The sequence below is a fragment of the Drosophila kikkawai genome, chromosome 2R (assembly GCF_030179895.1).
Source record: "Drosophila kikkawai strain 14028-0561.14 chromosome 2R, DkikHiC1v2, whole genome shotgun sequence".
NCBI lineage: Eukaryota > Metazoa > Arthropoda > Insecta > Diptera > Drosophilidae > Drosophila > Drosophila kikkawai.
In genome coordinates this window covers 24,310,995-24,336,589 of record NC_091729.1, presented here as the reverse complement: position 1 = coordinate 24,336,589, position 25,595 = coordinate 24,310,995, and the positions used below count along the sequence as shown (strand labels likewise).

The following is a 25,595-nucleotide window of genomic DNA, read 5'->3' as shown; positions in this document are numbered from 1 at the left end:
CGAAGAAAACTGTGGAAAAAGATCTCGCATGCAAGGCATACATACTGAAAAAGTACGGGGACCGGTTCTCGGCAGCAATCCGGTCGTTTTTAACGGAATTCCACAGGCTAGGCTATCTGGCGTTGCTATCGAAATCCAGGATTGAAATGAAAACTACTTCTTAAGGCAGCTTGAAACATCAAACTATAGATCATGCTTAAGTTATAGCTGTAGTCATGGGGATCCTGAAGCTTGACTTGATTATTACGCCATTTTTTTTAATGTCTTATTAAAAAGAATCCTTGAATGGGTTTAGTTTAAATTTAAAATTTTGATGAATACAAGATTTTTAAAAATATTTTTAAGTGATTTCCAGATTTTTAAAATATTTTATTTTTATAAATTATATAATTTATAAAATAAATATATATTAAACAAAATATTTGAGATTTGGACTATAAAATTTAAAAATGGTTCGTTTAGGAAATCTTTAAAGGAAAATAAATTAGTAAATATTTTCCTGCTTTTTAGAGATATTTATATTTAATATAAATTACAGAAAACATTAGAAATCTCCAAATATATTCACCCATTTAGCCTTTAAAATACTCAAATTTGCTCAAGAAGAGATAAAAAGTGACTTTACAGATTACATACACACGGATTACATTTATTGACAATTAACGAAACTCAAGGATTGAGCCAAAATATATACCTTATATAGTATCTTATGCAAGCGATAAGTACTTGGTTCCGGAATCTAGACATGAACATGTAACAAATAGACAAATCACAAAAACACACGCTTAACAATAAAGAAATTCATTTATGGGATTTTTGAGAGATGTTTCGATTAAAGAATCTGGAATATATATGTTTTTGACATATGGCCTATACTCTACACGTACAGTATGCATATTTATAATGAGTGGTAATGGTCATGTTGCCCGGTCCAGCGCCTGCGCCCGGTAATGATCGCGATGATGATGATGATAATGATGATAATGGCGATGATGTCGTCTTTCACACAGCAGCCAAATTTGGTTCCACCTCGACGTTGTTATCCTCGTCTTCCAGCGGTAGCGAGGCGGATGTGCCACGCTTGCGATTTCCACTTGTTTGTGGCGTCGCAGCCGCTTGGCCTCCCGTCATGATGGAATAATTCTTAGAGCCGGACTTTCGTGGACTAACGCCGGGTGGATCTTTCTCCAAGGCCACAAGCTCGCCATTGCCGTGACCATTGCTGCTGTGCGGTGAGCAGCTGCCATTACTATTACCGGTGCCGTTGCCAAGCCCGTTGCCATTCTCATTCCCAGCTCCCGCTTCATTGATAAAGACGTCCATGTGATCGATGGTGTCGTTTAGGGCAAAGCTCTGGTCCCGCCGCTCGCTCTTCTTCCACAGATAGTAGAAGTGGACCAGTTCGCGCATGGTTCGCGTGCGCACCTGAAAGAGCCCAACGATCATCGGCAGACACACAGAATTACTTACTGGGGGCGATCGGCGGGCGATGGACGGTGCTTTACCTGGTTCTGTCGTATCTGGAGGAAGTCCTTGCCGAACTTATGGATGCCCTCCTCGAACTTTAGGCACTCGTCCTCCGACCAACTGCTCATGGTGTCGCTGCTAAGGGGCAGAACGTTCATACGCTTGCGACGCAGCGCCTCCTTGAAGTCGTAGCCGCACTGAACGAGCAGATGTAGCGCCTGTTCGTTGTCCTTTACCACAGATTCCTGATCGCCCGCAGGCAGAGGCTTAGAAGGCGTGGTCGGAGGAGGAGCGGGGGGCGGAGCTGCCTCGCCTGTAGTTATTGCTGCCGCAGAAGCTTCATCGCCTGCCACAGCTTCGGTGTCCTCCTCGGGCGGAACTATGGGTCGCGTTTCCTGAATCTTGGCCAGATAATCCTCCACCTCGCGTTCACTGACTTGGCTGGGCTCCCAGATCAATTGATCCTCGTTTTCATACGGCAATATGTCGCCATATTGCGATAGACCCTCGGGTATTTCCGCCTGATAGTCGTTGCCCACCATTATGATCTTTCGGGCATCGTCCATCGACTCAGACTCGCTGTCCTCCTCCTCCTCGTCGGCTTCCACTTCATCGAATAGCGTCTGCAGCGGTGTGACTGCAAAAGTGTTACATAATCGGAGTTAGTGATCCCCTCCCAATTGTTTAGATTCAAACCTACATCGTTCAACGTCCTCGGTGCTGGTGGTCGCTAGATTTGCAAAGGACTCCTCCGGATACAGGTCGAGCAAGTGCGAGCGATGTGGCTTCCTGGTGCCTCCTTCAGACGACGGCGGTGGCAGCTGTAGCGGCGCTTCATCAGTGTCCATGGAAGCTTCTCCCGCTTCCAGCACTGGCTCTTCCTCCTTTTCTCGTAGCTGCTCTAACTCGTTGCTTGTTTTCTCTGAGTGCACGGCAACGCCCGAGCCTGAAGTGTTTGCCGTCTCTGTGTCCAGCTCCTGGTACTGCCGCTTGGTAGCACGTCGCGCCCTTCGTGTGGAGCTGCCCGAGCGATTTGAACTGCTCACTGCCGGTGAGGACGCCATGCTCCCACCGTACTTAGCCAACAGCTCCTCAATGGGCATTTCGCTCTCCTCGCGCAGCGTGGCTATCTCATCCTCGGCGCTGTGTGCCTCTTGATCTGCCAGGGCCTCCTCCTCGTTTAAGGTGGCCTCATCATCAAAATCATTGACCATCATATCGATGGTGGGCTCGAAGGTGGTGTCCGCCACCGAGGATGACGGCGACATGGGCGGCTGGACGCTAGTGCTTGTGTTGTCCGAACTGGTAGCCGGGGATTTGCGGCGCTCACGCTCCCGCTTTGTGGGCGTTAACGATGACATGGCGGATGTGTCGCTGTGGGGCTGGCTGCCGGAGTCCGCTGACGCCTCGGAGGCGCTGTGCAGAGAGTGCTCCGAAGATTTCCCGGACTCCATCATTTTCCCTACACGCAGTGTGGCAGCGGCCAGAGCGCCAAAATATCTTGAATTTAGTGTGGCTTGATGTGCTAAAAATGCCAGAGTTTGTAAAATTGGAAATGGTCACACTTATGTGATTTTGATTTTCGGAATTAAAATTTACTTAAATTTAAGTAAATTTTTTATTAATATGTATAATACAGAAATTAAAAATAATTAACCTGGAAGCCAACAGAAAATACCTAACAAAATTACAGAAATTATTTTTTTTTTTTTATTGAAACACATATTTTGTAATTTGCTCTTAATAATAGGAATGAATATGAGTTAATAGTGAAAAATGAGATAAATATGATTCAATTAACAAATACGTATGGTATTTTTGCCCATGACCACAATGGCGCCTTCATCCTGCACCTCCTTCAGTGCATCTTCGAATTGTTCTCGCGTAATTAACTAAATTAAAAAAAAAAGAAAATTATTAATAAATTAAGAACAACAATTTTTAAAAAGACTCACAATTTGGGATCCCTCCTTGATCTCCTTAAACAGCTTTTGATAGGGCACTGTGGGCACCTTGCCCTTCTTCTTCAAGTTCTCCTTGATGGCCGCCACCAGGTCAGCGCGCTTCTTTCTCGCCGCCGTTGATAAGCCTGTGGTTAGGATGCCCACATCGATCTTACCGGACAGCGGATCCGTGGCCGACTGCTTCAAGGCCTCGCGATGCAAACGCCAAGCCTCCTCCACGTCTAGCAACTCCACCTCATTGCTAAGCCGCACCTTGGCATGAGCCTCCGACAGGCGTATAAGACTCTCCAGCTGGCGGGGATAGGCAGAGATCTGGCCACGACCAGCGCCCACCTTACGCATGTCCACATAGGCCTGGATCAAGCGCTGCTGGGCCTCATCGGAAAGCGTGGGCGATAGGTGTTCACGAGCATAGGCGATGTAGTCACGCAAGACACTCATGTCCTAGAAATATTTTTCTTTTTAGAAAGTCTAGATGGTTATTTTTAAAAGTCTTAGCCTTACAAACATGGTATCCTCCTCCTCATGCCGGGTGACATAGTAAAGCGAGACCAGGTGACTGGCCAGACGCTTGTCAAAGACCTCATCCTGCGGATCCAGAACCAAAAAGATCAAATCAAAGCGAGAGAGCAAGGTGTGCGGCAGCTGGACATTATCGATGATGTTCTTGCGCTTGTTCCACTGCGACTCGGCCGGATTGGCGGCTGCCAGGATAGAGGTGCGAGCGTTCAGCTGGCAAATGATGCCGGCCTTGGCAATGCTCAACGTTTGTTGTTCCATCACCTCGTGGAGCACACTTCGCGTGGAGTCATTCATCTTGTCGAATTCGTCGATGCAACAGACACCATTATCGGCCAAAACCAGAGCGCCACTAAACATAACAGAGCCTTTAGCCAATGATTCTACATAATTTCAAAAGAGAACTCACGTTTGTAGGACCAATTGCCGAGTTTCCGGATCCTTGGTCACATAGGCAGTCAGACCCACAGCCGAGGAGCCGCGACCCGAGGTGTACTGCGATCTTGGCACCAGATTGTACACATACTGCAGCATCTGGGACTTGGATGTGCCGGGATCACCGCAGAGCAGCAGGTGAATCTCGGACCTAAAGTTCTGTCGGCCCAGAGTGGCGTGCTTTTTCTTGGTGCCGCCAAATAGCTGCAGGAGAATGCCCTTTTTAATGTCATCGTTCTCGTAAATCGAAGGAGCAATGGCCCTGGCCAGGCGATCGTAAATGTCGGGCTTCTTGGCCAGCAACTGGAGGAGTTCAATGCGTTCCGGTGGGAAAATGTGATCCTTGCTGGGAAGAAAAGAAAACTCGAGTTTAGAAGGTGATAAATAAGGGTTATTTGCCCAGGCTTACCCCTCCTCCTCCTCGTAGAGACGCTTGTTGTCCACCTTGCGGAAGTGCACCACATCGACATGGGTTTTGTAGACGCTCTTCACGCTCGAGGAAATGCCTCCAGTCTTTAGAGGCGTGGCGCGATATATACCCGTGACGGTGACACGATCGCCCGGCTGAACCTTGTCCACCAGATCGTTGTGGGCATACAGCAGGACGTTATGGGGCGTTTGGCCGGCGGCCATATCATCCGGCGACTCCTGGAGTTTGACGAGTTGCTTATCCGTGAACTCCGAACGGTTGTGGATCAAACGGAAGCAATGATTGGTGTTACAATTGGTGCACAGCGTGGGCTGGTTAATGCGTCCGCGATCCACCTCGACGGTGGTGCTAAAGGAGCAGATGTTGCAGCTGAAGAAGGCCTCGCGCATCTCGGGAATGACGTTGGAGGAACGGATGACCATGCCGCTGATGCTGATCAGTTGATCCATGTCCTCCGGATTCAGGGAACGCATATTACGCGTCTTGTCCGCATTGAAGGGACGCACCTGGATCTGGTGCTCCAGCAAGGCGGCTGGATAGCGTTCGAAGAACATCTCATTGATGGCCATATCGAAGCCGGGAATCACCTCCTGCGGATAGCAGATCAACTGGCGGTACAAATCCGAATCGAAGGTCTTTAAATGGGCACAATTGAGATTCAGATAGGGCTCCTCCAGAGTGTGAATCTCTTCCAGCTTCTGCAAATACAGCGGCTGATTGACATCGATGTTCTCGGAGATTTCATCTTGCTCGGCACTGGGATCGATGAAGCGCAGTATAAACGACTTGAACTTGGACTTGCACTGACTGACAACCACATTGGTGCCCCACACGACGAGCTGCGGTGCTTGCGAGGATTCAGAGACGGGATCTGTGGTCTCGGAGCCCTTCTCGGGTATAGGTTCCAGCTGTAGAGAAACAGATAAGTTAGTTGGCTTCCCTTTGAAAGGGGTTTCGGGTAGCTACTTACCCCCGAGCCACCACCAATGGCCACCTGGCGGATGCGCTTGTCCGTCCTAATATCAGGACGAGCCCGCAGCGGAGTTCCGCGGATGCCCGAGCGCGGTGTACGAATGGAACCCATCGAGCTGGGCGTGCCGTAGTTGAGCGGCGAACTCAAATCGATCTCGCTCATGTTGGCACCCAATCCTCGCGCCGGACTTGTGGCCGGCAAGCTGATGTTACCCGGCGATGTTGGCGGCAAGCTGATGTTGTCCGAGGGCCGGGCACCGGCACGGCCGGGACCCATGCGCATGGGCGTCTCCACATCCTGCGACGCAATGCCTGCAGGAAACCGACACAGAGCAGAGTTTGGAATACACAAAAAAAAACAAAGCAAACCCATTTTCAGACTTCAAAACATACCTCTGGTGGGCGTGCGAGCTCCCTGCTTGGCTGCGACACTGGGCGAACGTGCGGGACTCGACATTATCGAAGCGCTTCTGTATATTTTCTAGAATTTAAATTCTGATCAACACGAAATCTGGAGCTGTTCTGGCTGGCTAGCTATGCCTCGCTGGGTTAAAGCGCGGCAAAATCTGACAGATGCCGAGTTCAGTGTTGGAGACAGGCGGTGGGTACGTATCCAGTGTTGGCCAACACGCCGAAGGGCCTAGCGCGCCAAATGATTAGGGTCTTATTTCTCCCATATTCCCACACAAATTAGGTAATTGGTTAATGGTCATGGGTTTTTAGTCCCTGCTTTTGGGTAATTAAACTGCTGTCAGGATAAATCAAGGTCTTCGGGGGAACTGGGCCCTAACGGCGCAGACACTTGACAACCCTGCCCGTGGGCCAACAACAAAAGCGGCGGGGGAGCCGTCAGTCCGTCAGTCAGAATAGAAACGTCAGAGACGAAAGTTTTGTTTGTTTTCGTTTTTTTTTTTTGGGTAAATTTCAGGGTCCTGAAGTTCCCAATGAAGTAGCTTACATTCAAAAACTCTTAAAATTTTTAAACACTTTTGGCTTTCAGTTAACAAAAAATACAAAAAATAAGGCAATCAGAATGGTCATGTAGAGGACGCTGCAATCGGGGTTAAGTCAACAAAAACAAGAGAGGCGAAACACACCGAAAGGGAAAACAAACAAAGTAACGGGATTTATGAGCCCATCGCACTGACAGTTGACGCGAGGAGAAGAAGGAGCAGGAGAAGCTGAAACCGTCAGGCGAAGGAGGCGCAGCGGGAAAAATGTCAAGCGAGGAGATGCTATACGCGCAGGTATTACACGTCCATCGTTGGATATATTGATGCCCCACAAGTGCATCGTGGCAGATTGCGGCGGCGGGTGTCGGTGTCGCTGACGGTGCCAATATAAAATGCAACAATAACCGTGATTCCGCGTGCTTGTGTTTGTGTTGAGGCATGTGTGTGTGTGCCATTTGCCGTTCTTCGCGTTCTCCCCCTTCCAGTTTCCATTGCTCAGCCCTGATTTCTTCCCATTGATGACTGCATCGTTGATGGCTTCTCACCGAAATATGTTTTGTGGTGATTCAGCGGCCTTATCGCAGCTGGGGCGGGCTTATCACACTTTCGTTGTGATAACAAAAAGTGAAAGAAAGCAAAGCAAAGCAGAACAGAGCAGGTGTCACAAGTCGTCGCGGATTGGGGTTAAATGCTAATTGACCAATTAACGCCTCTGCTATCTCCTTTTAGGGCGCGAAAATATGGATAACGCACCCGGAACATGTGTGGGAGAGCGCCACGTTGGAGGAGAGCTACCGCAAGGGTGCCGGCTTCTTGAAGATCTGCACAGAGTCGGGCAGCTTGCGGGAGGTGAAGCTAAAACCCGATGGCAGCGACCTGCCCCCACTGCGCAATCCGGCCATTCTGGTGGGTCAGAACGATCTCACCACCCTGTCCTACCTGCATGAGCCGGGGGTGTTGCACAATCTGCGTGTCCGCTTCTGCGAGCGCCAGATTATCTACACCTACTGCGGCATCATTCTGGTGGCCATCAATCCCTATGCCGAGATGCCTCTGTACGGTCCAAGCATTATACGGGCATATCGCGGCCATGCCATGGGTGATCTGGAGCCCCACATCTTTGCCCTGGCCGAGGAGGCGTACACAAAGCTGGAGCGCGAGAATTGTAATCTAAGCATCATCGTTAGCGGCGAGTCTGGAGCAGGCAAGACGGTATCTGCCAAGTATGCAATGCGTTACTTTGCCGCCGTCGGCGGTTCCGAGTCAGAGACTCAGGTCGAGCGCAAGGTGCTGGCATCTTCGCCGATCATGGAGGCTTTTGGCAATGCCAAGACAACGCGCAACGACAATAGCTCCCGCTTTGGCAAGTTTACCAAGCTGCTGTTCCGCAATCAGATGGGCGTGATGTACCTGCAGGGCGCAACCATGCACACGTACCTGCTGGAGAAGTCGCGAGTGGTGTACCAGGCCCAGGGCGAGCGCAACTATCACATTTTCTATCAGTTGTGTTCAGCGCGGGCCAAGTATCCGGAATTGGTGCTGGGTAAGGTCTAGATTTGCTTTAATATTTCCTATAAAAAGGAATTCATCTTTGATGCTTTTTGTGTTAGATCACCAGGACAAGTTCCAGTTCCTGAACATGGGCGGTGCTCCGGACATTGAGAGGGTCTCCGATGCGGATCAATTCAACGAGACTGTGCAGGCCATGACAGTGCTGGGCTTTTCCATACAGCAGATAGCGGACATCGTCAAGATACTGGCTGGCATACTGCATTTGGGCAACATCGAGGTGTCCAAGAAGTTCCACGAGGGCAGCGAAGAGGAGGACACCGACTCGTGCGAGATATTCGTAAGAATCATACTCAAATCTTTACCAGAAAATGTAATGTAATTGTATAATCCCACCTTAGCCCAACGACATCCACCTGCAGATCACCAGCGATCTTCTTCGGGTGAACGCCGAGGATCTGCGTCGGTGGCTTTTGATGCGTAAGATAGAGTCGGCCAATGAATATGTACTGATACCGAACAGCATTGAGGCAGCCCAGGCGGCACGCGACGCTTTGGCCAAGCATATCTATGCCAAACTGTTCCAATATATTGTCGGTGTGCTGAACAAGAGCCTCAACAACGGTAGCAAGCAGTGCAGCTTCATTGGCGTCCTCGATATCTACGGCTTCGAAACGTTCGAGGTGAACTCGTTTGAGCAGTTTTGCATCAACTATGCCAACGAGAAGCTGCAGCAGCAGTTCAATCAGCATGTCTTTAAGCTGGAGCAGGAGGAGTACCTCAAGGAGGGCATCACCTGGACCATGATTGACTTTTATGACAATCAGCCGTGCATAGATCTCATTGAGTCGCGGCTGGGCGTGCTAGATCTACTCGACGAGGAGTGTAGAGTGAGATTTATGCTTTGTTTTTACTTTTATTACGTTTTATTAATGTTATTGACCTGATTTGATGTAGATGCCCAGGGGCTCGGACGAGAGTTGGGCTGGCAAGCTCATCGAAAAGTGCACTAAATTTCCGCATTTTGAGAAGCCGCGCTTTGGCAGCACCAGTGAGTGTTTCCTTAAAGCAAACTCTTCTTAATTTCTCACTCTTTATTTATAAATTTCAGGTTTCTTTATCAAACATTTCTCGGATACGGTTGAGTATGACGTGAACGGTTTCTTGGAGAAGAACCGTGACACTGTCTCCAAGGAGCTAACCCAAGTCTTGGTCGAGTCCAACATGTCGCTGGTCAAGCAGGTCATGTGCCTCGAGGAGATTGACACTCTCAGCGTGGATACGGCCAAAACCTCCACCTTGGGCGGTCGTGTGGTCATCAGTGCTGGCCGGAAACAGGTTTGTTATCGATTACCGAGGATGGGTACATGACTGGGACATGCTTTTGTACCACCACCACCACCATTTGTAAACCTTGTCTTATTGCTATTTGTATTTTTTATGCGCTATTTTTCCCCATTCGCTCATCGCCAACGTCTGCCTCGGAACATGGCCAACAAATACAGCAAATGAATGAAACACGTCGACGAGTTAGTTACCAAAAAACTTCAATTTATTCTACTAACTAGAATGACTAACCCAAGACCTTTATGTTTAGCTTTAAGTTTGTTTTTTACACACTTTTAAACTTGAAATTTTAATAATTAAGGTTAAATTTAAAACTTAAATAATACAGATCGACAGCGTTTTTGTTTAACTTTAAGTTAAGCGAATCAGAAAAGCATTTTTCCATTCTTGATTTTTAGATTTTGTTTTTAAATTTTGTCGGTCTGTGTAATTTAAGTTAAGTTACTTAAAATTTACTGTGTTTTTTCCTGTTTTTAACTCTATCTAATGTAAAATTTTTATTCCAACATAATAAAAAGGTGGTGCCATCGAAGCAGCATCGAAAATCTGTTGGCTCGCAGTTCCAGGAGAGTCTCGCCTCGCTGATATCCACATTGCACGCCACAACGCCACATTATGTGCGCTGCATCAAGGTGAGTTTCAAGCTCAGGGCTTTCTCTTAAATATAACAAATTCATAATTTCCCGCAGCCAAATGACGAGAAAGTGGCTTTCAAGTGGGAGACATCAAAGATCATTCAGCAACTGAGGGCATGCGGTGTCCTGGAGACAGTTCGCATTTCGGCCGCTGGCTTCCCCTCGCGCTGGCTCTATCTGGACTTTTATATGCGCTACCAGCTGCTGGCACATCGCGCCAATATTGACAAGAACGACATGAAGCAGTCGTGCCGCAACATAGTGATGAAGTGGATCCAGGACGAGGATAAGTACCGCTTTGGCAACACTCAGATTTTCTTCCGTGCCGGCCAGGTGGCCTTCCTGGAACAGGTGCGTGCCAATCTGCGCAAGAAGTACATTACGGTAGTGCAGTCTGTGGTCCGTCGCTTTATTTACCGCCGACGCTTCCTGCGCCTGCGCAAGGTGATCAGTGGGATTCAGAGGTGTGCCCGTGGCTTCATGGCTCGCCAGCGGGTTCAGGAGATGCGCGAGGCTCGGGCTGGATTGATATTGTCGAAATACGCTCGAGGTTGGCTGTGCCGCCGGCGATATTTACGCCTACGCCACTCTATACTGGGCATACAGACCCTGGCCCGGGGCATGCTGGCCCGCAAGAAGTTCTATGCCATGCGGGATAACTATAGGGCGCTGCAGATCCAGCGTTTCGTGCGCGGTGCTCTGGCTCGGCGTGCTTACCAGAAGCGAAGACGTGACATTATCATTTGCCAGGCGGCCGTACGCCGGTTCTTGGCACGCCGCAAATTCAAGCGGATGAAGGCCGAGGCCAAGACCATCTCGCATATCAGTGCCAAGTACATGGGGCTGGAGAACAAGATTATATCCATGCAGCAGCGCATTGATGAGCTCAACCGCGACAACAGCAACCTGAAGCACAAGACCAGCGAGATTAGCGTTTTAAAGTGAGTAAAGTTGAGAGCACAAGGAAGCTCTCAATCTGATCCTGATTCTCCTGATTCTATTTCGCAGAATGAAACTGGAGCTAAAGAAGACCCTCGAGGGCGATCTGAAGAACCTAAAGGCGGCTTGCCAAGACAAGGACAAGCTAATCGAAGCTCTCAATAAGCAGCTGGAGGCAGAGCGCGATGAAAAGATGCAGCTACTCGAGGAAAACGGGCATGCCCAGGAGGATTGGGTCAACCAGAAGCAGTCTTGGTGCTCGGAGAATGAGGATTTGCGCCGCCAGATCAGCGAGATGATCGAACTGGCCAAGAACGCTGAGGTAAGTCAGCGCACACAAGAGGACCGGATGCTGGCTGAGGATAACAAGGAGCTCAACGAGGCCTACCAGCGTGCCATCAAGGACAAGGAGGTGATTGAGAATGAAAACTATACCCTAAAAGAGGAACTGAGTCGCCTCACGGCTGGCAATTACCGGCTGCATGCGCGCACTGGCAGCAATGCATCCAGCCAGAACGAGGAGGATGTGGGTTATGCTTCGGCCAAGAATACGCTGGACATCAATAGGCCACCGGATCTATTGAGCAAGAATTGTAAGAGTTAACTAACAGCAGAAGATGGCAGAGATTGCAGAGAGACTCTCTTTTGTCATTTGTAGATGCCACCAGTGATGTGACCACTTTGGTGATGAAACTGCGCGCTGTTCTCGAGGAGGAGAAGCAAAAGAGCAAGTACCTGCAGGAGCAGTACCTCAAGCTGGCCAATCGCTACAAGCCCAGCGAGGATTCCTATCGGTGAGTGTACACAGCTCTTTCCCCTCCCAAAACCATGTCCTATGACCCCAAACTAAACCACAAACATGTACATTTGTCCACATTCTTGTTATGGCTACCACAATGACCACCAAACCTACACAGAGTCTACGAGCTTGAGGTAGAGAACGAGAAACTGCGCAGCGAGTACGATCAGCTGCGAACGAGCATCAAACACGGTGTTGAGATCAACGAGCTCAATGGTAACCGCTACCTCGCGTTTCTAGCGAACCAATCTGGAGCTGACCTACTGATCCTCTCTTTCTTTTTTTTTATCCCTACAGCCCAGCATGCGGCTCTCCAAGCCGAGGTACTTAGGCGACGCGACGAGTGCATCCAATTGAAGGCGGTCCTGCTGGAGCAGAGCCAGGTTATGAAGTCTATCAATCCGGAGAGCAATGATATCCATGTTTTGGGCGAGGCTTTGCAGGCCCAGAAGCTCATTAATCGGTGGGTTAAGTACTAACAAGGGTAAGCTTTCCTAGGTCTAACTTCCTTTTTCCCTAGCCAACTGGAGTCCGAACTGGAGGCCATTACCGAAGAGCACAACAGCAAGCTGGTGGAGATGACGCAGGTCATCGAGAGGCTAAGCAATGAAAAGGAAGACCTGCAGAAGGTGATCTTTGAAAGCATTGATCAGTTTGAGGACGCCAATGTGGACACACTGAAGCATAACGATCGGTATTTGCGAAGGGAACTGCAACAGTCCGTGGCCCAGTGTCTGCTTGTTCAGGAGGAACTGAAGTTGGCCCATGCCAAGCTCAAGGCATATCGCCAGGATGGCGGCGAGCTGGAGCACAAGCTGGAGGTGGAAATGAAGCAACAGCAGCAGAACGGCGGCAGCGGCGATAGCGTGGGCGCCGTGGTGGTGACCAAGCAAAAGTCACAAAATCCTTTGGGTCTAATGAAGTTCCACAGCAGTGATCTCGACAAGATTCTGCAGCGTTTACTCCACGCTCTAACGCCGCGCACAGCGGTGGGCCTGCTGCCTGGCTTCCCAGCTTACCTGATTTTTATGTGCATAAGGTGAGGCTTTTTATTTGAAGAATCCTTGAATGAAGTAGCTCCAGAAAAAGTGTGATATCTCGTTCTCAAATCCTTTTCTTCCCTTTCCTTAAAAGATACACCGATCTGACCAATGCCGATGACGATGTGCGCGAGCTTCTGAGCAAGTTTGTGATACAGATCAAGAAAATGCATCGAACTCCGCATCCCATTGAGAACCGTGTCATTTGGCTTGTCAACTCCATAACGTAAGTGTGTCAAGGATCCTGCCTAGTTCCTTTTAATTAATTAATTCCCCTTTTAGACTGCTGAATCTCCTCAAGCAATATGGAGATGTGGAGGAGTATGTGAAACTGAATACCGAGAAACAGAATCAGCAGCAGCTCAAGAACTTCAATCTCTTCGAGTATCGTCGCGTGATCCTTGACTTGATTGTGAATCTGTACCAGGCTCTGATCATGCAAATCCAAGGCCTGCTGGACCCCAAGATAGTTCCGGCCATACTCAGTAATGATGAGATACAGCGCGGTCGTCAGGCTCATGGCATACGCAGTCGAACGGCGTCGATTGGAGCAGCTGCAGCTGCTGCTGCCTCATCGCCAGAGCATGCTGGAGCGGGTCCCGCCTGGAAGCAACTGATTGGCCAGCTGGAACATTTCTATACGCAATTCCAGCACTTTGGTTTGGACAACTGCTATGCAGAGCAGATATTCAATCAACTGCTGTACTTTGTGTGCGCCGTGGCCCTCAACTATTTGATGTTGCGCGGTGATATATGCATGTGGGAGACTGGGATGATCATACGCTATAATATAGGCTGCATAGAGGATTGGGTGCGCAGCAAGAAGATGGTAGGAATAACATCGAGATACGAGATTCTAGCTTAACTTTCTATGTAAACTTATTTCAGTCCAACGAAGTTCTGGCTCCTTTGGCTCCACTCAACCAAGTCTCACAGCTGCTGCAGTCCCGTAAAAGCGAGCAGGATGTCCAGACCATTTGTGATCTGTGCACATCTCTGAGCACTGCCCAGGTGCTCAAGGTGATGAAGTCCTACAAGCTGGATGACTACGAGAGCGAAATAACCAATGTTTTCCTAATGAAGCTCACCACGGAACTTAACACCCGACAAATGGTTGATATTTTTTATACAAAATCGTATTATATATAGAGAATTTTATATATTTTTACCCTTTTCAGCAGCGAAAGAGCCATGGCGACGAATTTACCATTGACCAGAAGTTCATACAGCCGTTCAAGGTGGTCTTCCGGTACAGTGACATCAAGCTGGAGGACATTGAACTTCCGTCGCATCTGAATCTGGACGAATATCTCACCAAGATCTAGGATATTCGCTCTCTTTTTTTATGATTTAAGCCTAACGATTGTAGAAAAATTAATAATGTATAATGTACTTGTACTTGTAATTGATGTCTGCTTAAAATCGATTACCAAATCGATGCGAGGCTTAGTGTAGGTAGAGTTCCTGCTTATTTTACGTGTCCCTCCATGTTCCTTGTTGCCAACCATGTTTAGTTTATTTGTTGTACGAATTAATTGTAGCAAAAAAAAAATTAGTAGGAAGAGGTTATAAACCAGAGAAAGCCTTTTTGAAATGTGAAATGTTAGGGGTTGGACCCCATGAAACGGAGCATTCCTTGCCTTGTGACCTTGTACCTTAGAGCATATATTAAATGTACTTAACCAGGCCGCTTTAGTGGCCTTTAACTACAGATGATAGCCTCATAAGACTCATATTTAAAAAGAGAACACCGAAGAAGCCAAGCAATCACTTTCACTATTATTTATGTATTCTCATTCTCTGTTTTAGTTTAGGCAACTTTTGTTATTTGTAGATGAAAAATTGTTTAGCAAAATCCATAGATATCTTTAAACACTTATATACACAATATATTAACGAAAAAAACAATGAATTTGTACAAATATATATATGTATTTGCGAGTTAACAATCCACCAGGACTTTGGACAACTTATTTTTGGGCAAATCCAGGGAGGACAAGCGTTTATTTATCATTCCGGTAGCCACTGTGGCTCCATTCTCTCGTATGGTAAAGGCCTGGCCTGGCGTCATCACCATTTTCCTTAGCAGAGTCACGCGCACCTTGGAGTGCTCGCCCGGCATCAACATGGCTTCACTGGGAACTACACAAATAAAACATAATATACATACATGCTTCAATTTCTACTAAACCCAAGCCACTCACCTATATCTATGCGTGCTGGAACATTCCACGTCTGACTAAATAGCTGCTGTATATACTTGGAGAGCATGGGCCTGGTGCGTCCGCCTTCGGCCCGGGACAACAGATACATGGAGCCCTCAAAGTGATTGGATATATCCTCGCTGCCCGTGGCACACAGCAGCATGCCACGCTCCACAGCCGAAATCTTGATGCCACGCAGCAAAGCACCCACATTTTCGCCGGCCAGAGCTTGTGGTACACTTTTCCGGAATATCTGAATGTCACTTACGCTCGTCTTTAGATTCTGATTGAAGCCTAGAAGATCGGCATCGGCATTTCGTGTTATGGTGCCTCGTTTAATGGTGCCCACAACCACAGTACCGCGGCCGGGCACTGTGAAAGCATTGTCTATGGGCAGGATGAAGGGTGAGGCATTGTCACGCTGTGGCGTTGGAATATACTGGTCGCAGTGTTCCAGCAGCTTCTCAATGGACGGCACACCGAACTCGGACTGATCCTCGCGTAGGGCCAGCAGGGCAGAGCCACAAATCACTGGGCTGTTGACACCATCGAAGCCAAAGTCACTGAGCATTTCACGCATCTCAATCTCCACCAGCTCTAGGACCTCCTGATCCACCAAATCGGCCTTGTTTATGAAGACCACAATGCGATTGACGCCCACCTGCTTGGCCAGCAGCAGATGTTCGCGGGTCTGTGGCATCTGGCCATCGGTGGCGGCCACCACCAGGATGGCGCCATCCATTTGCGAGGCTCCCGAGATCATGTTCTGCAAGAAGAGTGAAGCTTTAAGAGTAAACCAGGAGTTGCTTTGCATCCTAGCTACCTTTATGTAATCCGCATGACCCGGACAGTCGGTGTGGGCATAGGTGCGCTCCTTGGTGGCGTAGCCTATGTGACACGCATTGATGGTGATGCCGCGTGCCTTCTCCTCGGGCGCTCGATCGATCTGGTCGTAGGACAGGTACTCCGCCAGGCCCTTTTGTGACTGGATCTTGGTAATGGCAGCGGTCAGTGTGGTTTTTCCATGGTCCACATGCCCGATGGTGCCCACATTGCAGTGCTGTCGCTCACGTAAGTCGGCGGACGTGCTCTTCTCGGCACTTATTGTGGCCAGCTGCCGCCGGATGCCAGCGCTGGCCAATGCCTGTCTGATCCGGGGCAGGAAGGCGGCATCGCAGTGACGCCACAACCTTGGGAGCATTATCCCGCCGCTCATGGTAATCCAGAGAGGATGTAACCAACTCAGGTGCACGTCTTGGAAAGCCTGCCAAAACAGCTGTTCCAGCCAGTGCTGCACAGTGGATTTTTCAATTTGAAATTTTGATAAGGAGTAAGGTGTTTTGTTTTTAAATAAAATAGTAACATAACTTATGATTTGATTTTTAAGTATTATTTTAACTATTTTTCCGAAGAAAATGAAACACAAAATCCCACTTCATCGGAAGAAAAAAGGGTTTCTTATACAGAAAATCAAAAAAGATTTATTTGCCGCCTTGAGGGACAATGCTGGAAATGTCTGCTTTCCAGCCCAAATATTCCAGGCTTTATGGAATTATTAACGTTAAGTAAAAAGGTCACACTATTGTTATATCATTGTTATTCTTCGAGTGGTCTTTTGTTTTTTAACATGCTGCGACAGTTTTTGGTAAAATAAAGACTTTTAATTAATAAAAAGTATTCATTAAATATCGAATTAACAGGTATCTACAGTGGGCCGTCGCCTGGCGTTGCCTATGTTTGCTCAAAATCGTTCTGCCAGCAATTTGGACAAAACGGAATTCACAACGCCCGGCGAGATTGTGGACTACGATGATCCGCCGCACCTGCCCGTGCCGGAGTATCCAGCCCGTCCTGATGAGCCCCTGGAAACACGCAAGCAGCGGTATGATTACTAGAAAATATTTTAATATTTTTACTTAATTTATTAATAAACCTTTTGCAGACTCCTCTATCAGAGCCGTAAGCGCGGCATGCTGGAGAATGATCTCCTGCTGAGCACCTTTGTGGCCAAGTTCCTAAAGGACTTCAATGCCGATCAGACCGCTCAGTATGATCGTTTAATTAATGGGGTTAGCAACGATTGGGATATATTCTATTGGGCCACCGAAACCAAGCCCACGCCTCCGGAATTCGATACGGAAATAATGAGAATGCTCAAGGAGCATGTCAAGAACGCGGAGAAGGTGCAGCGAATTAGGCAGCCGGATTTGTAAATGTAAATATCGAGCTAAAACTGCATTTTTTTGTAATATTAAAACCTCTGTTTTTGTTCTAATTTATAAAAATATTTAAACATAATTTTACTAAATTTTTCCCATTTTAATGCCACAAGATTAAAGATCAAAGTTTTCTTTAATTTCTATTGGTGAAATGATTAAAATTTGGATAAAATTTTGAGGAGTAAATAAATAAGAATACTTGTAAATAATGTTTAAAATAGAATAAAATATTTACGAAAAATATTTGAATTTCGGAAACTATATTTAATTTGTATTTTTATTTAAGGTTAAATTGATGTTTTTTTAGACATTTTAGAAAAGTAAATAAATGGTGATATTTATACCCTTGCAGGGTATTATAATTTCAGTCAGAAGTTTGCAACGCAGTGAAGGAGACGTTTCCGACCCTATAAAGTATATATATTCTTGATCAGCATCAACAGGGGAATCTTTCTAGATATGTCAGGAAGAAATCGATTTTTTGGCCATTTTTGCAAAATTTTATAAGGGGTTACATCACTAAAATTTTTGATTTTGATAAAAAATTGAATTTCCAAAATTTTTAAATGAAGTATGCAGATTTATTAACTGTAGAAAATCTTGCACAGAACAGTTTTCCGATTTAAAATTAATGCTCTTTTGGCCGAGTTATGCTATTTTTAATTTTAAAAAAAATCAAGAAGTTTTTTAATATAAAAAATCAGATTTTATAATACAAAATAATATTTTTCTAAGTCAAGGAATCATTTCCGACCCCATAAACCACATATATTCTTGATCAGCATTAACATGCGAATCTTTCTAGACATGTCCGGAAGAAATCGATTTTTTGGCCATTTTTGCGAAATTTCATAAGGGGTAACATCATTAAAATTAGCAAAAATGGCCAAAAATTTTGATTTCTTTAAATTTTAAATATGGTATGCATTTTTGGCTTAGTTATGATATATTTTAATTGTTACCTGCAAGGGTATACAAACTTTGCCAGGCCAAAGTTAGCTTTCTTTCTTGTTTTGAAATAAAATTCCATATAATCAAACAAATTATATGGTATAAATATCAACGCAGTAACAATATTTTCTGCAACCCAGCTCCACTTTTATAAAAACAAATCCTTTTCATGAAATACACATCCATACAATATATATTTAAACGATTATCCAGTTGAATGGTATATCTGCGCTTGCCTTGCCTGATCTGTGTATACATTATATATATTTATAGAGTAAATTTAATATGCTTAAACCCTATAGAGAAAATATTACACTTGAAATGTTTCACTTGCTCGCGCGCTTAGCCTTGCCACAAAGATGATGAGAAAATCGCAGAGAAAACACTGGAAATCGGAGGAGAGTCTACTACGTTTATGTTTATACCAATCAACTATGGGTTTCCTATATTCCAACGTGCTAATTAGATGGATGAACACTTAACTAGTTCGCTTTCTAGATTATATTTTGGGGCGTGGAGAAGAGAAGTTGCGGAAGGATACATCATAATATTACACACTTTATGCTTAGAGAGAGACTATATAAAATATGTGTGGTTTATATGTTAAAAGATATTAAAAATCACGCCAAAATCATCATCACCGTGGCGCACTTTAGCATATTTCTCGCTCGAACAATTAAAAGAAGGGCATTGTGTTTGAAATAAATGAGAACGCGGGGAAAGTAACAACAAAATTTAACCTACTACGAATTGTAAATAATCTAGATTTAGTCGAGCGTCTCGAAGAAGTCCTGCGGATCCCCGAACATGGACGCACTGCTGCCATCACTCATCGTTCCCGCCTCTAATTCCTCTTGCTCTGCCGCCTCCGCTTCAGCTTCCTCTTGCCCCGTCGCCTCCTCTTCCTCCCCCGCCCTTGCTGCTGCTGCTGCCGCCGACGCCACTGCTGCTGCTGCTGCTTGTGTTCCCTGTGCAGACCGCGAAGATGAGCTGACCCCGCCGCCACTGCTGCGATGCCGCCCCCGACGCACTGGCCCTGTGCCCACACTGACCGAAGCTGCCACCGCAGCGGCCGCTGAACGGAGACTGCTGCCCGTCATTACGGGATCATAGGTGCGGGAGGAGGGGGCATCAGTGCTGCTGGACAGTGAGGACTTGCGGCGCCTTTTATTACGCCGTCTTCGTCGGCGTTTGGTCGTCTGAACGGCGACCGCTGCCGTCGATGTGGAGGGCCCGGCCCCGCCAGTGCCGGCGCTGCCCAGTGGTGATTCCGTGAGCACACTGGTGCGCGGCAGGGTCAGCGTGGTCTCGAACATCTTCAGCAGCGTCGGCGAACTGGGTCAATTTTGCGGGAACACGTCGTCGATGGTAATGAAAGCGTCCTCGCCCAGCGAGTGCTGACCAATGATCTTGATGAGCTCAGAGGCGTGAGCCACCAGATATTCCAGCGGTGGACGGCGCTCGAAGTTAAGAGACTCTGTGGTAAGACTCGGAATAAGTTTTTTTAAGATAAAAAGATCCATCAAGGACTCACCCAATATGGCCGAGTTGAGCGTGGTGGAGATGTTCCACCGTCGCGAGGGACACAGAAGCCAGCCCAAGGGACTGGACCAAGGATTTGAGTAGGCAATCAAGCTAAATGCATCCTGTAATTAAGTTTAAAATCAACATTAAACTTCAAAGTTAATATGCATAATCTATGCATGGTTTACCTCCAACATTTGACGCTCTTCTTCAGTCATGAGGTTCTCCTTCTCCAGCTGCTGTCCCATGCTGGAGAGTTCCTTGCCAAACTCCAGAATCTTCTCAATCACACGGCCACCGTTGCGCGACGAGGGTGAAACGTCTACGTCTAAAGGGGAATTAGGCTTGGTTTTGCCTCAAAAACTGACATCTACTTACCCATTTCCTCGTCGATGGCATCTAGAGAGTTGCGCACGGCGCTGGCATTGCCATTAGAGCAGGAGTTGGAGTCACCGCCGCCGCCGTTCGAATGGCTCTGGCAGGGCTCCATTTCCACGTCCATGCTGTTGCTGTCATGCTCCAAGCACTTGTTGGAGTTGTCGTCAACCAACATGCTAAGGAATCGGAATCGTTTAATAATAATTGTGGGTTTAAGCAGGTTGAAGCTGAGGTTACCTTTTCGTATCTGGCTTGTCGCCCACTTGTGGCTTTATCACAGCTGGAGTTGCAGTGTTCGGTTGCTGTTGTGATGACTGATTGATGTTTCCATTGCCATTGCCATTACCGCTCTTGCTGTGCTTGAACGCCTTGGTGGACTGTATCACGGACGTCTGATTCGTTGGCATGGTCTGTGTGGTGGCGGTGACTTTGTTATTGGCATTCTTTTGGAGAGATGATGTTAATCTGATTTGGAGGAATATATATTCTCTTTAACTAACCTCAACGTCGGCTCCATTGATCATCTCTATGAACTGGCGGCACTTCAAGGCGAACCAGAGGTTCTTATTGTTCTCCAAAAGCCCGGGATAAGAGCGCAGGGTATGCTCGATGGCCTGGCTCATTTTTCCAGTTAATATAAGCTTGATAATCTCTGAGGAGGTAGGTAAATCAATCAATTTGTAAGGATTATTTTAGGCATCAAGGAAACCTACTTTGACGCGTTTTAATGGAGGAGAGATCCTCGTCGAAGGGCTGGTTTGTATAGCCATTGAACGCCTCGGCGGTCTTGCTGTAGCCATTGTGCACCAGATAGGTGGAGACCAGGCTGTAAAATCAAACAAATAAAATCAAAAATCGATTCAATACACAGCATATTCATTTACACACCGATTCATAAGATTCTCCGGGGTTTCCAGCAGGTGTGGATACCTGTCAATCTTGCGCAGCACACTTGAGCGCATCTCCTTCATCATTTCCACAATTTTGTCGAACTTGAATGGCTCCTGGCCAAAATTGGCATCCACCTCCTCGCCGGGCGTCTGCAGGCCCACGGTTGGATAAAGCTTGGTCTGCACAGAAAGACATCCGTAGAGTTAAGGGATGATAAGCAAGTTCCTACTTGAGATACCCACCGGCAAATCCCTAAATGCGATGCCCAGATCCACGCCGTTCTTGGTGTAAAAGCACGTGTTGTTCACAAAGTTGACGCAGCAACCAATAACATCGCCGGTGGTGAAGGTGGGCCCGTAGGTCTGTCCATTCCCAGAGGAACTGAACGAGTTGCCGTCGTCGCCGTGATAGCCATACGATTGCTTGTCCCAACCTACTTGATGAGGGGAGGTCATTAGGAATCATGGTGAGCACCGGAGCAGCGAGCAGCGCGGCATCATCGCAACACACAAACCTGGCAGGCGATTCATCCGGAACTGCTGGGCGGTCAGGCCAATGCCCATATAACCGTTGCGTCCCTTGGAGATGATTCGCACCTCGAAGTAGTACAGTCCGCAGGAGGACGGGATCGGGTAGGCGGTGCGCACGGAGGCGGCATCGCTGTGCTGCTTTCCAACGCCTGCAACAGTAAAATTACATATCAAATTGCGAAATATTCTTTACTTTACATTTAACAGACACAATATTTTACATGTTATGTTAGCTGCGCACAGCTGTTTCTGTTAGTTTAACAGTCACGCGAATGAGCGTGGGAGAAGTGAGTGGTGAAAAACAAAACCACTAGTAACACAGCTGTGAGCACCTGTCTGTCTGTGTGCGTGCGTGTGTCAAAGAGAGCCAAGAGCGAGACAACTGCAGTGGCCCTCAAAATGCACTCGCTCATCATCTCTCTCTCAGTCTCCGCTTTTTTTTTTTTAGAATATTTGATTTTTTTTTTGTTATATTAAAAAGATTATTTGGGGAAGCCAAAGATAAATAGGAAAGAACACCATAATAGGAGATTCACAGTATTATGAATAAACTAAATTTAATAGTGTAATTAGGGAACTTTCTTTCTAATATCAAATTAATTCCATAACTATAAGAGGCTATGACTCACCCTTGTAGGTGACCCTCAGGTTATTCTGCGACAGGCCGATGGACAAGCACTTGTCATGTGGACTCCAGCACCGCGGCAGCGGAGTCTCGCTCTCGTTTACATTGGGATACAGCAGTCTCAGGGGATCCACGCCCTGGTGTTGCGGCGAATTGGAGGCGGCAGTGCGCGTCGAGTGCTGGCTGCGACGTCCTCCGCTGCCCACCCGGGGCGAGCCCTGGGCACTGGTCCGGGGGGCGTGGCTGGGGAACATGTCGTTGCTGAAGTGACTGCCGTTGTTGCTGTAAAAATGGCGAGTGCGTCGCGAATTGCCGCTGCCGTTGTTACTACTATTATTATTACTGTTGGTGTTGTTGTTGGTATCGTTGCTGGCGGTTCGTGGCGCCCGGACCAGCTGGGGCAGTGGTGCAACTCTAGACGAGTGACGCGAGTGCAGGCGCAGGGCCCGAATATAGGCGGAGGGGGAAGCAAACTCCCTGCCCACTATCTGGACGCTTTCGATTACAACCTCCGCGTCGTCGTCGTCCTCCACGACCTCGTCTTCCTCCTCGTCGGAGTCGTCGATGCGCTCCACGGCGTTGGCCTCTAAGTTCTCGTCAATGATCCCGACAGGCGGGGGCGGCGGCGGCCCTGGCAGCTCCTGAGATTCGGAGTCCTCCTGCTCGTCCACGTCTTCGAGGAGAAGGGGCTCGGCTTCTGGTTCCGGCTGCACTGGGAGTAGTTGGGCTTCCCTCGCCGGTTGATCCTCATTCAGGGGAGGTTCTTGAGGTGGCTGCTGCTGTTCTAGATGTGCCTCCTGTTCCTGACGATCTTGCTCCTCTGCTGGAAGCTGCTGCTGATCTTCCGGGAGAAGCTGTTGTGGACGTTGCTGCTCGTGATCCTGCAACGGTTGATCTTGCAGCTCCTGCTGCACCTGTTGATCCTGCAACTGTAGAGACGGGTGCTGCTCTTGATCCTCCAACACAGGCGGTGTCTGGTGCTCCTCCGGCTGCTGATCTCGCTCCCGCTGTGGTGCCGTCGATGGAGGAGTCGTGGATGGCTGTGGCGGTGCCGGTGCGGTCTGGCGGAGATCAGGAGGAGTGGGTGAGTGTGAGTGATCTTGCGGTGAATGCTCATTCAATGGGGGATCCAGAGGAAGGGGAACGACGGCCGGGGGAGGAGGTGAGGGCGAATGGGAATGAGATTGCGACTGTGACTGGGACTGAGATGAAGGGGGCGCTGCTCCCACGGCTCCCGATTGAGACAGATGGTGGGAGCTGCTGCTGGCGCTGCTGTTGTTGCTGTTGCTCTCCTCGGAGAGCAGTGGTGGCTCATCGATGTGCTCCATGGCTGTTACGGTTCTTCCGTTTTTCTGTTCTGATTCTGTTTCTGTCTTGTTGTTGTTGCAAACAGGAGGCAAGAGTGCTGAGAGAGAGAGTCAGCGGGCGATTAGAGAGGGTGAGCTAACAACGAGTGAGAGCGGATGATGCGGATGCGAATGCAGATGCTGTGTGTATACGTGGGGGAAGAGGGGTGGGGGTGGGAAGGCGGAGAGGTGCCAATTGCAAACACAAACAACAACCTCGAAACTGCAAGTGTCCTTTGTCCGTTACACTGTCCAAATCTTATTCGCTCTCTCTCTCTCACACTATCACTGACCCAAAATGCAACAGCAACAACTTACAGCGAACAACAACAACAGCAACAGCGGTTTACAGTTGGTACGCGCAGCTGCAGCAGCAAAAACAATAACAACAACAACGATGGCAGCAGCCAACTACTACAGCTACAAAAACGGCATGCAGCAAAATGCAAAAAATCGATAACCAATACAAAATTAGCAAACACTTTTTCGCTCTTTCTTGCCTTGATATCAATTTATTTCATTTTATTAGTTTGAAAATGCCTTTTTACGTCGTTCTTTTCTGAAGTTTTCTTTGTTTTCCCTTAACCAGCGAGTCACTGTCCACACACAAACAAACACAGGCAATCCCTCGTTCTCTCTCTCGCACTCACCCACACACATATGCATGCAGCACGCACACACGCATACACAAGCACAGAGAAGAAAATTTTAGCTGGGGCAAATGATTTCTGTCTGTTTGTGGTTTGTTTTAGCTTTAGATGAATTCGATTTGGCTGTCATTGGATGCTGCTGAACGTAGCTGCGTCTGATATTTGCATATAGTTACCTTCGAGCAGATACTTGTGGTTAAAAACTACGAATTTTGATTTATGTACTAAATCGTACTAGGGATGTGAGAGCTTCGATGGCACTATCGATTTTTCTTAGACCATCGCGATATGATATATTTATAATCGAGTGGAAATTTTCGTTGCACCAATCTGGTCACACAGTTTCATCCGCGTGTATAAATTGTAATAATTTCTTAATTTTTTGAAACAACCATGGACGACGAGGCGGAGACGTACAAACTGTGGCGCATTCGCAAGACCATCATGCAGCTGAGCCACGACCGCGGCTACCTGGTGACGCAGGAGGAGCTGGACCAGACTCTGGAGCAGTTCAAGAACATGTTTGGCGACAAGCCGAGCGAGAAGCGGCCCTCACGCTCTGATTTGATTGTCCTGGTGGCGCACAACGACGATCCCACGGACCAGATGTTCGTCTTCTTCCCGGAGGAGCCAAAGATTGGCATAAAGACCATCAAGACGTACTGCACACGTATGCAGGAGGAGAACATTCACCGGGCCATCGTCGTGGTCCAGGGAGGAATGACGCCGTCAGCCAAGCAGTCGCTCGTGGACATGGCTCCCAAGTACATTTTGGAGCAGTTCCTGGAGTCGGAGCTGCTGATTAATATAACCGAGCACGAGCTGGTGCCGGAGCATGTCGTGATGACCGCGGAGGAGAAACAGGAGCTATTGAGTCGCTACAAGCTCAAGGAAAACATGTTGATGCGCATCCAGGCCGGCGATCCAGTGGCCCGGTACTTTGGCCTTAAGCGCGGCCAGGTGGTGAAGATCATTCGCTCCTCGGAGACGGCTGGCCGGTACATCTCGTACCGATTGGTCTGCTGATGCCCAGATCTTTGTGTGTAGCTTAAGAAACCTATGATTTAAGACAAGGATTGTGTATTGTAAAATCCAATAAATTGCAATCTTATCATAAGTCATTAGGATTTTGTTTATGGTGAAAACTCCAGGGAATCCCAACAAAAGGGTAAAAAAATATACGCACTCTGAAATAATGTTTGCAAAAAATCGATCATTTTCAAGACACATCTTCGTTCAAATTCCATTAAAAAACGAATAAATGAAAA

The 25,595-nt window shown here is 47.6% G+C and overlaps 8 protein-coding genes across 18 annotated transcripts; 3 read left to right on the top strand and 5 right to left on the bottom strand.

Annotated features, from left to right (window-relative positions):
• Positions 1-620: 620 nt before the first annotated feature.
• Positions 621-2,969, bottom strand: LOC108073043 (mesoderm induction early response protein 1). The gene is made up of 3 exons (XM_017164506.3): positions 2,168-2,969; positions 1,506-2,104; positions 621-1,425 (listed from the first exon to the last, which is right to left on the bottom strand). The coding sequence occupies exons 1-3, from the start codon at positions 2,922-2,924 to the stop codon at positions 1,003-1,005; spliced, it is 1,779 nt and encodes a 592-aa protein (XP_017019995.1). The 5' UTR covers positions 2,925-2,969; the 3' UTR covers positions 621-1,002.
• Positions 2,970-3,163: 194 nt separating this feature from the next.
• On the bottom strand, positions 3,164-6,323 carry dpa (disc proliferation abnormal). Its single transcript, XM_017164495.3, has 7 exons — positions 6,181-6,323; positions 5,786-6,099; positions 4,795-5,723; positions 4,360-4,731; positions 3,936-4,302; positions 3,423-3,875; positions 3,164-3,359 (listed from the first exon to the last, which is right to left on the bottom strand). Exons 1-7 carry the CDS (start codon positions 6,242-6,244, stop codon positions 3,264-3,266), a joined length of 2,595 nt encoding a protein of 864 aa, XP_017019984.1. The 5' UTR covers positions 6,245-6,323; the 3' UTR covers positions 3,164-3,263.
• On the top strand, positions 6,255-14,414 carry didum (dilute class unconventional myosin). 9 transcript variants are annotated; one of them, XM_070284279.1, is made up of 18 exons: positions 6,255-6,392; positions 7,470-8,283; positions 8,351-8,589; positions 8,651-9,139; positions 9,207-9,300; positions 9,361-9,587; positions 9,755-9,778; positions 10,115-10,228; positions 10,286-11,172; positions 11,240-11,763; positions 11,829-11,964; positions 12,088-12,185; positions 12,267-12,432; positions 12,490-13,008; positions 13,104-13,235; positions 13,292-13,838; positions 13,898-14,122; positions 14,191-14,414. In XM_070284279.1, exons 1-18 carry the CDS (start codon positions 6,324-6,326, stop codon positions 14,332-14,334), a joined length of 5,448 nt encoding a protein of 1,815 aa, XP_070140380.1. In that variant the 5' UTR covers positions 6,255-6,323; the 3' UTR covers positions 14,335-14,414. The 9 variants fall into 9 exon arrangements, with proteins under 9 accessions (XP_070140380.1, XP_070140379.1, XP_070140382.1 ...); XM_070284278.1 differs by having other exon boundaries at positions 14,188-14,414; XM_017164430.3 differs by lacking the exon at positions 6,255-6,392 and adding an exon at positions 6,714-7,034.
• Positions 14,415-14,776: 362 nt separating this feature from the next.
• Positions 14,777-16,429, bottom strand: mEFTu2 (mitochondrial translation elongation factor Tu 2). The gene is made up of 3 exons (XM_017164435.3): positions 16,037-16,429; positions 15,214-15,979; positions 14,777-15,151 (listed from the first exon to the last, which is right to left on the bottom strand). Exons 1-3 carry the CDS (start codon positions 16,427-16,429, stop codon positions 14,952-14,954), a joined length of 1,359 nt encoding a protein of 452 aa, XP_017019924.1. The 3' UTR covers positions 14,777-14,951.
• A 207-nt stretch (positions 16,430-16,636) lies between these two features.
• On the top strand, positions 16,637-17,695 carry LOC108072895 (succinate dehydrogenase assembly factor 2-B, mitochondrial). Of its 2 annotated transcripts, none has more exons than XM_070284284.1 (3): positions 16,637-16,773; positions 16,914-17,095; positions 17,156-17,695. In XM_070284284.1, exons 1-3 carry the CDS (start codon positions 16,717-16,719, stop codon positions 17,424-17,426), a joined length of 510 nt encoding a protein of 169 aa, XP_070140385.1. In that variant the 5' UTR covers positions 16,637-16,716; the 3' UTR covers positions 17,427-17,695. The 2 variants fall into 2 exon arrangements, with proteins under 2 accessions (XP_070140385.1, XP_017019708.1); XM_017164219.3 differs by having other exon boundaries at positions 16,769-16,858.
• An 852-nt stretch (positions 17,696-18,547) lies between these two features.
• Positions 18,548-19,699, bottom strand: LOC108072929 (uncharacterized). The gene has a single exon (XM_017164276.2). The coding sequence runs from the start codon at positions 19,697-19,699 to the stop codon at positions 19,151-19,153; it is 549 nt and encodes a 182-aa protein (XP_017019765.1). The 3' UTR covers positions 18,548-19,150.
• Positions 19,700-19,723: 24 nt separating this feature from the next.
• Positions 19,724-24,568, bottom strand: RanBPM (Ran-binding protein M). 2 transcript variants are annotated; one of them, XM_070284419.1, is made up of 12 exons: positions 24,504-24,568; positions 22,336-23,736; positions 21,691-21,855; positions 21,419-21,612; positions 21,174-21,355; positions 20,999-21,111; positions 20,786-20,937; positions 20,523-20,728; positions 20,286-20,461; positions 20,096-20,235; positions 19,918-20,029; positions 19,724-19,860 (listed from the first exon to the last, which is right to left on the bottom strand). In XM_070284419.1, the coding sequence occupies exons 2-12, from the start codon at positions 23,657-23,659 to the stop codon at positions 19,724-19,726; spliced, it is 2,901 nt and encodes a 966-aa protein (XP_070140520.1). In that variant the 5' UTR covers positions 23,660-23,736; positions 24,504-24,568. The 2 variants fall into 2 exon arrangements, with proteins under 2 accessions (XP_070140520.1, XP_017019770.1); XM_017164281.3 differs by having other exon boundaries at positions 21,419-21,609; positions 24,504-24,567.
• Positions 24,569-24,640: 72 nt separating this feature from the next.
• On the top strand, positions 24,641-25,444 carry Polr2E (DNA-directed RNA polymerases I, II, and III subunit Rpb5). Its single transcript, XM_017164275.2, has one exon. The coding sequence runs from the start codon at positions 24,721-24,723 to the stop codon at positions 25,351-25,353; it is 633 nt and encodes a 210-aa protein (XP_017019764.1). The 5' UTR covers positions 24,641-24,720; the 3' UTR covers positions 25,354-25,444.
• The last annotated feature ends 151 nt before the right edge of the window (positions 25,445-25,595 follow it).

Coding starts and splice junctions, on each gene's coding strand:
- LOC108073043 (XM_017164506.3), bottom strand. CDS start 2,924: ATGATGGAGTCCGGGAAATCTTCGGAGCACTCTCTGCACAGCGCCTCC. Junction 2,105..2,167: donor CACCGAGGACGTTGAACGAT/GTAGGTTTGAAT, acceptor ACACTTTTGCAG/TCACACCGCTGCAGACGCTA. Junction 1,426..1,505: donor TCCAGATACGACAGAACCAG/GTAAAGCACCGT, acceptor GGGCTCTTTCAG/GTGCGCACGCGAACCATGCG.
- LOC108072929 (XM_017164276.2), bottom strand. CDS start 19,699: ATGTTCGAGACCACGCTGACCCTGCCGCGCACCAGTGTGCTCACGGAA.
- LOC108072895 (XM_070284284.1), top strand. CDS start 16,717: ATGCTGGAAATGTCTGCTTTCCAGCCCAAATATTCCAGGCTTTATGGA. Junction 16,774..16,913: donor GGCTTTATGGAATTATTAAC/GTTAAGTAAAAA, acceptor TCGAATTAACAG/GTATCTACAGTGGGCCGTCG. Junction 17,096..17,155: donor CTGGAAACACGCAAGCAGCG/GTATGATTACTA, acceptor AACCTTTTGCAG/ACTCCTCTATCAGAGCCGTA.
- RanBPM (XM_070284419.1), bottom strand. CDS start 23,659: ATGGAGCACATCGATGAGCCACCACTGCTCTCCGAGGAGAGCAACAGC. Junction 21,112..21,173: donor CCGGAGAATCTTATGAATCG/GTGTGTAAATGA, acceptor TTGATTTTACAG/CCTGGTCTCCACCTATCTGG. Junction 20,030..20,095: donor AAGAGCGTCAAATGTTGGAG/GTAAACCATGCA, acceptor ACTTAATTACAG/GATGCATTTAGCTTGATTGC.
- dpa (XM_017164495.3), bottom strand. CDS start 6,244: ATGTCGAGTCCCGCACGTTCGCCCAGTGTCGCAGCCAAGCAGGGAGCT. Junction 4,732..4,794: donor CTCTACGAGGAGGAGGAGGG/GTAAGCCTGGGC, acceptor TTTTCTTCCCAG/CAAGGATCACATTTTCCCAC. Junction 3,360..3,422: donor TCAAGGAGGGATCCCAAATT/GTGAGTCTTTTT, acceptor TTTTTAATTTAG/TTAATTACGCGAGAACAATT.
- Polr2E (XM_017164275.2), top strand. CDS start 24,721: ATGGACGACGAGGCGGAGACGTACAAACTGTGGCGCATTCGCAAGACC.
- didum (XM_070284278.1), top strand. CDS start 6,324: ATGCCTCGCTGGGTTAAAGCGCGGCAAAATCTGACAGATGCCGAGTTC. Junction 11,965..12,087: donor CCCAGCGAGGATTCCTATCG/GTGAGTGTACAC, acceptor AAACCTACACAG/AGTCTACGAGCTTGAGGTAG. Junction 13,009..13,103: donor CTGATTTTTATGTGCATAAG/GTGAGGCTTTTT, acceptor TTTCCTTAAAAG/ATACACCGATCTGACCAATG.
- mEFTu2 (XM_017164435.3), bottom strand. CDS start 16,429: ATGAGCGGCGGGATAATGCTCCCAAGGTTGTGGCGTCACTGCGATGCC. Junction 15,980..16,036: donor GTCATGCGGATTACATAAAG/GTAGCTAGGATG, acceptor CTCTTCTTGCAG/AACATGATCTCGGGAGCCTC. Junction 15,152..15,213: donor TCCAGCACGCATAGATATAG/GTGAGTGGCTTG, acceptor TTATTTGTGTAG/TTCCCAGTGAAGCCATGTTG.